Below are 12,738 nucleotides of genomic sequence, written 5' to 3'. Positions count from 1 at the left end.
GTGTGCAGGATGAAACTACTAAACTTGAAACGAGAATTCACACTACATTTCATTTATGGGAGGTTCCCTTGCTGTATGGCTTCAATCTACCTGTATAAAATAACCAACGTTCCGTTGTACCAATAGCACGCACTAACGAGAAGATCTACATGTATAGCGTATTCCGTTACAACCACAATCATGATGCTTTAGTTCCCTGTAATACCAACACAATAACATATATTGGTACCTCTTTAACCACTTAAGATCCACTCTCGCAATCCAACCCGTCTTCAGAGAACCTTTGAAATAGGACTCGAGGTGACTAACCCGGGCTAATCTCTTTCACACCGATGCCCCGAAATGATCTTGTTTTCGCCGGGAACAAAACATCGAAAATAAACCGCAGGTAGTTCTCCATTACTGACAGGTCTGTATCGCTGATCGTCGTGTTGAAAGGGATTGGTAAACACGGCTTTGAGCGGGAGCCCGCTCTGACGCTAATGGCTCGGAAGTGGCGGCAACAGTAGGATTCTAAGAACGCCACTGTTTTACACACAATGACACCGAGTACCAGTGGTCTTACTCGAGCGGAAAGGTGCCTGAACTGTCAGATTGTCTGCGAGACTGTTTTGAAACGTTCCGGTTTGTGTTTTGGAGATCTCTTTCTGAACTAGGATTGAGGTGGGGTTCATTCAATGGTGGATACTAGTGACGTAATTGGTTGATTTCGATCAAAGTAAATGAATGGCGGGTTTGATGAAAAGAAAAGCTGTCACTCATATTTCAAAGTCTGTGAGGAATATTTACTTAGATTTGAAGGATTCAGACGGTTTTAGAACTTTGGAGTGTACCTTCACGATTCTTCATGTTAGCCAATGATGGTGGTGAATAAATGAATTTCTGACTATTTGGAATATGCATTGTATGCAAACGCAAAGAAAGTTCCTATGAACTGCAACTTAAATGGATTAAAAATAAACATGCCAAAACCTACAAGGTTTTCATTGTCTACATAAGAACAGCAATATCAACAAAAAGCTACTTGAACCGCTATACCTTTTACTCAACCTTTTTCTACATTGTGATCATTCGTTTCGGATAAAACAAAAAAAGTTGCCATAACATTTTAGAGAGAGGTGGACGGTAGAAGAAAAAATCAAAGTTATAAGACCACAACCCTTTTCATGTTATGTATCCCATCCTGCCTTCCAAAACGCCATGCACTGGTAAATTCAAACAGGATCGCAAACCCATTACAGTTTTCCAAATGGATATTTTCCACTGAATGAAACGTTCAGGCCTAAAATCTCCCAGCAAAACGTCTTTCACTCATTCTACGCGATTCATGAATGGGCCCGGAATATTTTTTGATCGTCCAAAATGTGTTCTTGATCGCCCAGCCTCGTCGCTCGTTCCGCGTAATCTGGCTACAAGAGAAGTCACTCCGCCTCATACAGACGCGTTTCCGAACATTTATGTCGCCGTCAACAGAATGTTCCGATAAACGAATTACAGAAGGACGCCGGTATCTGGACAAGTACTCGTTCTGTTAGTCCGCCTCACTATCGTGTCGTCGTTAGTGTACAGATAGTTGCTGGTAATAAATAAACTTATGCCTTCTTGAATCTGTAACCGCTTTTGGGTTGCTTTGCGGCCGGATCTTTTAGAATACATAATTTAATGATTTTTTTTAAGTGACGTATTAAATTTGTATTCTATTGGTATTTTTACCGGTGGAATACTTCGGTTATGTTGTTTACTTCTAGGGTATTTTGATTTTTTGTCTTCTTCATTCTTGTTTATTTTTTTAGCATGATCTTTCGTTGTACGTCTTACTTATTCTGTGTTTCTTGTTATTTTCCCTTATTTTTCTTTTTTTTATGTAGGCTAAAGATTCTTTTATTCTTCATTTATTCTTTTATTCTTCTTCTTCTTTTCTTCTTTTCTTCTTTTCTTCTTTTCTTCTTTTATTCTTTCATTCTTCTTTAATTTTTATGTTGCTTCTTTTATTTTTTCATGTTTTATAGCTGTTTGCTCTTTTCTGGTCACTATATAATACTTTAATCTCATTCTACACTTAGTTAATTACTTAGCGTTACTATTTCTTCTCCACCAGGCTCAGGTTGGGAGTTGTCTTTTTTTAGTTTGTTGAATGTAGTTATCATGCTATTTTTTACACTAAAACTCATTCGAAGGGTAAATTTCACAAAGGAAACTCATCGCCCTAACAAACTTATAAGCTAATCACTTTAACCCGCTTCAGTGTGATAATTCTGTTTGTCCTATAACATAAACATGTACAGTACGAGGTATGAAAAAACTACAACATTTTCATGTCAATAACTAATTAAGTAATAGTAATAATCATTCAATAATTTAAAACATTCTATATAATTGTATTATTACTTGTTGCAGGGACAGATAAACAACAATTTCGGACAACAAAATGAAGTTCAAGACAGGGTGAGTAAATTATATTTTTTCCTGCATGCATAAATTCTATTGTAGATTGCATTAGCCTTATAAAACGTCTTTCTATAATATAACATTTACAAACCAGTTTTCATCACTAGAAGTGAAAGTGGCTCTTTTAAGTACCAAAAAGACACTTTTGCTCCGTGTGATGAACAACTATTTTCATCAGACTGCGGAAAAACCTTCTATAATCGTTCAAAATTAGACCTCATGATTTGAGGTTATACAAAGTCGTCATCAATGTTTACATTTCTGTTGTTTTTAAACATAACTTTAAATATCGTTTCATAATGCACTGATAAAATTTAGAGGTTAGCGAACCGAAAAAGTTACCCTATGTTTTTTTCGGACCCTATTTGAAGTTACCCGAAAACGATGATTTTGTGACGATTTAGAGAACTAAAAACGGCTGCTTTCCGGACAGTATGATTCAAAGAATATTATGTGTGTCATTTTTTCAAGCAAATAAACAAACGACATAACATAATCTGAATTTTATTCACCAAAAAATTTTAAATTTTATTGACCTCTTAAAAGTCACGGTTTTCAAGGATTCTTACCACATAAGCGTGGATGTGTAAAATGAGGTGTAGTCCATACTATAAATTTAACTTCTAAAATAGATTGCGTACACATTGATACGTAAACATGTAATCAGCAACCACCCTTGCTTAGTCTACTTACCTAAGTAGTAGTGTATTTCCGTATTCGTCTACTTGATAGGCGACTACAAGACGTGTAGTTGAGACGTCTGGCTGAGCGTCTACATTTCTGGCTGTCTGTCGGTTAGATGGGATTACGCATGTAGACATGTCATGTAGACAAGTCGGCATATCGGTCTATATTTAGTGAATAGACACGCTTCACTCTCATTAATCAATTCTAAATATCCTGCAATACCGTATTACCCTTCCTCGCTAATTAATGTGGGGAATTAATTTGCCTTCTATTTTGATGGTAAATTTGAGTTAGGGTTTCGTTCAGCGAAGTAATTTCATATTAATAAATGTCGGAGGTTTGAGATTACCATAATATTATTAATTGCAGTATTTTTTTATTTTAAAGAAAATGTTGAAACAGATTGAGTATTTTAAGCCTATATGAGTTAAATATAGTTACTCTAAGAGTTAAATGTTTTCAACTTAATACAATTAGTAACATAACGTGGTTCTGATCATAAACGTGACTAACCTTATCCACTTTTGGTTGTACCGTAATACCACAGGGCAAGCAATAGTTTACAACTAGATTAATATGAACTAAAATAGTTTTTAAATTGGTTAAGCCGGAAATACACACAAAACTACTTTATAGAATAAACAAACCGGACAGAAATAACCTTAAAATTGTTTAGTAAGAAAATAAATCCATAGAGTGTGTTAATGAGTGTGTGAACTTTGAACCAAAGACCATTATTTACCATCGTAAATTATTAAGCTCATTTTTCGTGTCTAGTTCATGTCCGGTGACACTGATCGCTGGTGTCGACGAAATTTTGTCCGTAATATTTCACGATTTGTGCTTTACAGTTTGGTTATATAACTAGGGGACGAGTTATTGTTTATGATTATACGGTTTTATTTTTTTTTTAAAGGATGTTCTTAATGACTGAAATAACAAGAAACAAGTAAACAAACCACGACCTCCACAGTGCATCGGACAGAACTAACAATAAAACTGGCTTCATCTGATCCATAAGGATGAGAAACCTGAGAATGTTTTATCTTGGTAAAACACAATTTTCCTACTCAGCTGGTACCATAGCAAAATCTTAATTTTGCTAATGGATTATGTAATTTAATAATAAATTAGGAGAGTAAATATTGGGAAAACAGAATTTCCCATGGAGTTTCCCAGCCCAGATGATACTAGTGACAGCTCGGTCGTTTCACAGGATGCTCTCTGGTTGTCGCGATTGTAATAGTATTAGCTAATTGTATCGGTAATGCGATGGGTATTGATGAGGCAGCATCGATCCGTCCCCCCCTAGCGTCATGATACTCTATCCACAGACAATATATTGGCCAACAAAACTATCACGTCCTTCAGGAACATTAAAGAACATACTGACTAGGAATGTAAGTGATAAAAACTGAGCCTTGCCCGCTCTCTTACGGACAAAAAAATAATTAGGCCTACCAACGGTTGCGCAGAGATACACAACTGTTACTGTAGCTGTTTTGATAAAAACATAATTCTGAAAAGGGAGAAATCAATAACAAATAGTTTTTTTTATCGAAGCAATACGGTACCAAAAGTTCGCTATGATATTACTGCTTCTGTATTAAGTTGAGCTGAAATAACCAGGACATAAAAACAACAAATAGTGAAAAAAATCTGAAGAAAGGATCTGTCGTTATTGAAACTATTTATTTTCTCTAGTAATTAAGGACCTTTTTAGGATTTAATATTATACTAGAAAATATTTGCAAAGTGGGAAAGCGTTTCAGAAAATAAATCAATCAATGGCATTCAAAGCTTATAAACGTACAGTACTCATAACCCACTGAGGGGTCATATCGATTTCATCGCTGTAACGTAAGGATACAATAAGAACATCAACCTTTTCAACATGATCCCTAAGCTATATTCAGCAAAGGATGCTCATTCAACATTTTAAATATTAATGATATATTCGGTAACACAGCCGCAGGAGACCATTAAGAATAATATCACTATGATAATATGAAGGTCGTGTATAACATTTGTGATTTAAATAACGATTAAGGATTGATTGCCTCGGGCTCATGTAATACAAAGATCGACATAATATATAAATTATAATTGGAAACTTGTTACAAGTGGCGAAATGTTGAAACTATTTGTATTTTTTTAAAGGACAGAATGGTACTTTGGCCAAGGGATAAAAATTTGCCAAATAAAAATGGGTATTTTTTTTTAATTTGAAACTTTTGCATTGTGTATTTTAATAACCAAAGAACATAGTTTTCCAGCATTATTTTTCGTCTTCACACTGCACATTGGCATTAAGATTCTGGTTATACATAACTTACGCATCAAGATTCTCAGTTATCATAAGACCTTAGCTGCAAGGTGACCTTGAAAGTTGAGCACACGTCAGTGACGGTAACAATGAACCGTGTAGTAGCAGTTGCGCCGAGTAGCATTTGCGCCGCGGATTAAATCGTGCTTCCAGCGCCGCGGAGTTTGATTAGTTCAATGATGCAGAAGTGACGAGGGTCATAATTACTTACACATTACTTGACTGAGTTGCTTGTAAATAGTGTCGTTTTCCATACTCCTAATTAACTTGTAGGCTACTAGTAGTGCACTATTGCACATAAAAAATGATCAAACACTTGTATACCACCACATGCAGTATTGAATTAGTATAGATATTTTTCCTGAACTATAATTATTATAACCAGTAGACAATTTCTACTTATTACATTACTAATTTAGGAGAAAGGGGGACTTTTATTTTCCTACGAAGTTTTTAAAAAATAGTTGCACCAGGATAGTCTGCGGTGCTATGTGGAATGCAAACAGCTCCGCATATTGGTATTAGGGGGATTTGCTAGGGGTATATATCCCCATACCTTTCGGAGTAACCCACTCCCTTATGTTACCTTTGGTCACTCAATGGTGTTGTCATTGTCAGTTTCGAGTAGAATTTAGCAGAATGAACATCGTAGAAACCACAAAGAAGGGCTCAATGTTCAATCATTTCGTCTACTACAATTGACCTACTGTACATTATCATCGATACGTCGCACAATTGATAAGAATGCAACAATAAGCTACAATAAAACCTTTCTGAAACCTCTAACCGAATAAATGAATCGATAAATAATTTCGAACCATGCAATTGCTTACAATCGACATTTACAACTGTTCACAACAGTTTACTTGTACTCCTTAGGGACTAAAAAGGCTTTTTACTACTGGTGATTAAAAACGTTATATAGTTTAGACCCATATGGTTTCGTCTTTTATTTGCTATCTAAAGGTTATACATCGAAGTGAAGGATCACGGGTTCATACATAAAACCCCATTATAAAAAGGTTTGTCATAATTACAGGTTCTAAAAAAGGTAACCATGTAAATAAATCAATAACTTGAGGGTGGGCAAGCCCAAAATGACACTTTCAGCTACCATTCGTCCCTCTGCTATATCATAAGATGTACAAGGACACCTACATCGAAAACATTGGTTAATCAAAACGGGTGACAAGTTATTTAAAAAAAAACCGTATGGTATCAGGTTCCATTGTATGATAACACTTAGCTAAACTAAACAGACAATACCCCCGCCGCAGCTAACCTGCCGACTAAGTGAATTTCCATTTGTCTGAATTGATTTTTAATTGAACGTATATAAATAAAATTAGGTTTAACGAGGACCTAGCTGCTACAAGGAAACTATTAAAGTGGAGTTTTAGTAAAATATGAATAGCTTAGTATAAAATAAATAAATTTGCCAAGTTTGATCAAAATATATCCATAAACAAGCAAACTAAAATTACTAATATTATCGCGTTCACGGGCGTATATAAATCTATACAAAATGAAAAAGTAAATTGGTCACGGACCTAGGTCTTACGGTGCGGTGCCACCTACGGTAATAGCTACTTCCCTATAGGGAATTCGCTAAAAACATCCATTTTTTTTTGCGAATTTAACATTTTGGTACAGAAGACGTAAGTATCGTTAATTTATTTATATTGGACCTATATGTGTAGGTAAATAACAATATGCTTCATTCCGATATTGGTGGTTCGTAAACTTAATCAAGGTGATTCAACCTTACACATTCATGCCAAATTTAATCAAAATCGCACGAGAAGCGATAAGCATAGGCCGGGAGCGCGCCCGAGTTCACGTGCAAACCTCGCACCGTCAAGTTAATGATTTTTTTTAAATATTCGTGGGAATGCATGGGGATTTGTAATGTTTATTGAGTTGTACAATAGTATTGAACATTTATATGGGCTTGTATAGGCCGAAAGCAGGGTCTTTAGAAAATGGCTAAAAACAACTCATCCATGTTATTCTTATGGAGAAAAAGTGCCTAAAGTGAGGTCATATTACTATGTTATACCTACTTTACATTTAATTGGTAAATAAGTTAAAGAATTAGCTTTTTTAGCTTGATTTTGAATATACTATATGAGGATTATATGTAGGCAAATATCAGGATTTTTGGAATTAGTGGCTGAAAAATGATCCCCATGTTATTCTTATGGGGAAAAACGCCTAAAGTGAGGTATCTTTGTGGTATTGCCACTACACGTTTTAGAGAGTTAATTTGTAAACTTAATATGTACTTGTATTTCTAGACTTAAGATAAACTTAAATTGATATAAGGCCTGTCTCAACTCCCAGGGTTCACGAAGCGCGATGTATTACTACCAAACCTGATACAGTAACAAACTAATTTTTTTTCGTAATTTCCTCTCTGTTGAGTTATTGGTAATTAATTGGTTTTAGGTAGCCCTTATACTGAAACGGCGGAGTGTACTGTGTATTGTTGTCAACCAGTGAACAATATTTTTGGTGGCATCAATTTACAGTTATTAGATTTAAAATTATGTGTAACCATTAGCATGGGTCACGAGGTGACTGCGTGCAACCACTTTACGCTGAAAGTAAAATGTGGTATGAACATAAGTCTTCAATAACCCTATTAGTGCAGTTGATTGGTTCCGCCATTGTTAACCTGTCAAAACTGCTAACCCTCATTTAATTAGCTGGCGCGGCGCTGGTGCTACGCGGCGCAAATACTACTCGGCGCAAATACTACTCAACCACAATGAACGAACATTCCAGCCTAGACCATTGTTTCTGGATGAATGAAACAAAGCCAGCCTAGGTCGGGACTGATCAGTGATCAGGATCATGTGATGGATGGTCGGGACCTTATCTATCAGACTTCGCCGAGTCAGTTTCCGGTCCTTTTAACATTCCTTCCTCTGTCACCTCACCCATCCCACCGTTCCCTGTCCGGCCGGACCGCTCTCCGACGGTCCTAGTCTATACGCATAGGCGCATACTACAGATGAGGCTGGCATAGAAGGGTTGCTGCATTTATTGAAATCCAATACAGATCCTTGGATCAGCTGAAGTCAATAATAACGTTCATTCCTGTGTATTCAGAGGCAGTTTTGCTAACCAACTTTAATGTATATATACAACATAATATTGAAACCTATTTGGACATACGGGTTTTCAGCTCTGGCGAACCAGTTCAAACTACAACATAGAAGTAATTCAAATATTTCTACCCAAAACACTAAAAAAGGTTTTACAAGCCCCTTGGTATGTCTGAAATATTATTATACAACAATATACAAAGTTATCTTTCATCAGGGAAAAAATAAAAACTAAATGAAAAATATACAATAAATATAAAACCATCCAAATTTAGAAGCAGTAAGCCTTCTTGACAGCAGCGAAACTACAAGCTAAAAAGAATTCACCCAACCGAAATTCCAAATTCCAAATCGATTTTAGTTCAATTTTATTAATGTTTTGTTTTGTATTTTTATGCTTGTGCACTCACTGGAGTGTGGAGTAGGACACTAAAACTCATGTATGTTCATCAAAAACAATATTTATAGCCCAAATTACCCATGAACTTTTGAGAAAACTACAAGTCACACCCCCATAAACCATATACTTATCGTGTTCGTCATGACGAGAAGAAACCTTGCGCAAAACTATCCATTATTTCATAAATTGCCCTTTAAGGTCGTAATTGCTTTCCAAAGGGAACTTTCCATATACATAATGTTTATAAATACTTCAGCTGTACTTGTTTGTATGTTATTCTTTCAATTTATTACCTTTTTCAAATCAGGTGCGATTATTTGTTTTTATTACTGTATTCTGTTTTGTTTATTTCAGCTTAACTTAACCAATCTATGGTTTTAGTAATACTTATGAAGTCAAACGTGGTGAAGCCCGTGGGTAACAGCTAATTAACTTAATGTTCTAGTAATAAGAACATATTTTAAATACCTTTTAAAAATACGTCACTATCGGCCTTGAACTAACAATCTGCATCCACGAATTAAACTATTTAACAGTAAATGCAATTTAATTTCATATCTTAGATCCAAGAGCGGATAACTTATTACCTATTGTATATTCAAGTGAATGGACACAACTTGGCTGGGTATGCAGGGTGGGGTGGGGGGTGGGGGGTGATGATGCTGTGCTATGTCTATGTCGTGGTATTGTAGGCCGTAGCGGTAACCACAGCTTGTAGGCCTCAGGCCACTGGCCTAGGCCCAAGGGTTGGCCGGACAAGCCGGTTGATTATAAGGCTGGCTTTGTCTAACCCCCAACTCCCTCATACGGTTGAAACTCATCTCTCATAGTGAATTAAGTTTTACTTTAGGTCAACATAGAAATTGACTCATCCTAACATTTGAAATACATTTAAAATGGGTTATGAATGAGATAGTTTCCATTTGTTAAAATAGATTTGAAATCTGATAGATAAAAATAAATAGATTGTAAACAAGGAAATTGTCTTTAAATAACCGACTACAAAGTTTCTAATTTAAATATTTTCTTGGTAGGAATTAGAAATTGACTTAACAATTTCCATTGGATGATAGGCTGAATCTATTAGGATTCGATCATTTATTTTATTATTAAAATGCATAATTTATTATTCATGTTTTATAGGTTAAGTGGTAGAAAGGACTTGCTAGTCCTAACTTCGCCTTCAAATAAAGAAATTTTAAATAAAATTTAATTTCAGTAAATAAATTGCTACAGATATAAGTGTGCACCTCAGTATCCAAAGTCAATAACATGAAATTGGCTTAATAGTGTTTACCACGAAGAAATCCGATATTCTCATTACATTTCCAATTTAACACGTTGAGTCATTTGAGTTATCACATATCTAAGATTAATTATAAATAAATTTGATAAATTATACCAACGGGTCGTGTGGACAAATAAAACTAACACATTTTATTTTAGGTGTTAATTTCTCATAGAATCTATCTAGTAACAGCAAAACTTTGTTTAAGACACTGTAACGAGCAAAGCGCATAAACTATGAAATGAACAACACAAACAGTAAACAACAATTATTGCAACAAATGACTCGCAACAAGAAACTAAACTACATAAAGTGTAATCATGACAGAATGCGCTACAGTTGTCACTGAAGAAGAGTGGAATTTATAGAACCTTTGCAGATACATTCTTTAGCCCTGTATTAATTTTAACAACTACACCCCCTGTATTAATTAAGATACGTCCATGTATTTGAATGTCTTGAAACCGTTGACCACTTCAAAATTGTTTAGCGAATTTCCTATATAGGAAATAAGCAATTCCCCTAGGTCTCATGGTAATACCTAGACCCGGGACCACTTTATTTTTTCGTATTTATTTCGACAGAGACCAAAAATATTATTTGTCCATATTCATACTTATGTATGTTTGTCAGCTAGCACGATAGCTCGAGTAAAAGACATCCCACTTTAATGAAATGTTGCTGCACACTCGTGTAAACCTACGTTTAATTGAAATATAACATTTTAAATGGAATATTTAAGTGGAAATCCAATCAGAATAATATAAATTCCCTTAGTTTGTTGCGGCTGGGGTATTTTTATATTTTGTCGAAGTTTAAAAGCACCTTTTCTCGTCCTAATAAAGGTTAGCGAAGTCTTGTATTTTCCGAAACCTTTAAAGTCAGTGTGAAGTACATTTTTGGTAACTACAAACCTCCTCATAAAATAGTTCGTAACGACAATTTGATCACTCGAATTCAACTTTACAACGTAAAATATCATGTGGGTTCTTTTATTGTTATTTAATTCCACAAAAAACTTATGATAATCACCCTCACACCACGTACAGGCCTAGTATAAGGGCCGGGCCCGTCGCGTCGGTCAGGACAAAATCCACCTGGACGAAGCATGGAGCGAGTCCCTCAGAAAACGTTCGAAACAGTAGTTCTTGCTTTAACGCTAAAATAATATTTAACTCCTTTCAAGTATTTAAAGAATTTCTATTTTGTATACTGGAATACGGTAAGGTAGTGTTTTTAATCTGAATTGTTCTTAACTGTAGATAAGTTGCCGTTGCATTTAATTGTTACGATAGTTTTTGTAGACCTTGTTGAATGTTTTCCGAGTAATTGTTGTATGTCGTATTTTTATATTGATTAATGCACGGGTTAGATAAGGATATATGAATTCAACAGAATTCCGTATATTATTTTAATATTAAAATTAACGGCAATTTAAAATATATTTAAATATTCAATATGTTAAACCTTTCTGTGGAATTGTTGTTTCTTGCAATTGAAAAGTTAAATACTGTAATAAACGTTACGGCAGTTCTACAATAGGGCGAGCTTTCGGTTAAGAATGAATGAATGGTGGTTAGGCTATGGCTGTTAATTGTTAAATAAATTGATGAGTTTTGAAGCAGAAAAGAGAAAAGAGAAAAGTGTAATATTCACTTTACATGTTAACTCGTAGTTTTAATTTTGGTTTTGGAACTATTCGGTATGAGTTTATTTTTGTTGAGAAGATGTACGTTCACTATTCAGTGAGTATCTTTGGTACTTCTGAACTATTCTGTTCAAAGATACCATTATGTTGATAAGTTTTGGCCAAGTATTCGGCGTGTAGGCTTATTCAATGCAACGATTTGATAATGGAATCTGTTTTTTTTTTCATTATATGTATATTATTCTTTCAATACAATTTAAATGTTTGTTAAAACCCTAATCTTTTTAACGAGGAACGCTTTGCTCTTCACTTCTTTTGAATGAAATAATTTTTACACATGCTGTTGGCCCTTTTAACTGGTTTAACGCGTCTATGTATATAGTCTTACTGTATAGTTATTTACATGAATCCATCGATGGTTTAAAGCTAACTCAAACTTATTAATTTTTAAATACAAGAACCTGTTCATTAGCTTTTTGTCATAAAATTTGTGAAACTTGTGCGTTGAACGTTAAAGAGCTATTTGAAGTCACAAACAAGGGAAATTCGGTCATATAATTTTAATATGGTGTTATTGATATATCTCTTTAAACACAAATCAATTGTTACACCCGTATGGGACCACTGAGCCCTGTGTACGGAACTCCCCCCTTACAATGTGATTTTACATATTTTTTAATGGAGAAACAACAACACTTTCATTAATATGACTTCTTTATCACTGATCCTTTGGATTAAGCTCGGGTAACGTCCTACTTTAACAAATACACACAGAGAAATACCAATGACAAACATTTAGTTTATATCAGTGCACTAAAATGTATAACACTT

General features: G+C 34.9%; 1 protein-coding gene across 2 annotated transcripts in view; it reads left to right on the top strand.

The window, feature by feature from the left end:
- The window catches only part of LOC129004795 (homeobox protein araucan-like), a 120,750-nt gene that overhangs the window by 29,790 nt on the left and 78,222 nt on the right, over nucleotides 1-12,738 (top strand). For both annotated transcript variants that reach the window (XR_008491763.1, XM_054433436.1), the window contains exon 2: nucleotides 2,398-2,445. Coding sequence is in view for 1 of the 2 variants with exons in the window: in XM_054433436.1 (XP_054289411.1) it covers nucleotides 2,398-2,445 (48 nt within the window). In the remaining variant the exon portion in view is untranslated. The remainder of the gene's footprint in view (nucleotides 1-2,397; nucleotides 2,446-12,738) is intronic.

This window comes from Macrosteles quadrilineatus, unplaced genomic scaffold (assembly GCF_028750875.1).
Source record: "Macrosteles quadrilineatus isolate MER2022 unplaced genomic scaffold, UCM_ALF_1.0 Scaffold_11__1_contigs__length_5352618, whole genome shotgun sequence".
Taxonomy (NCBI): Eukaryota; Metazoa; Arthropoda; class Insecta; order Hemiptera; family Cicadellidae; genus Macrosteles; species Macrosteles quadrilineatus.
Note: the sequence above shows the minus strand (reverse complement) of the source record. Positions and strands in the feature narration are given on the sequence as shown.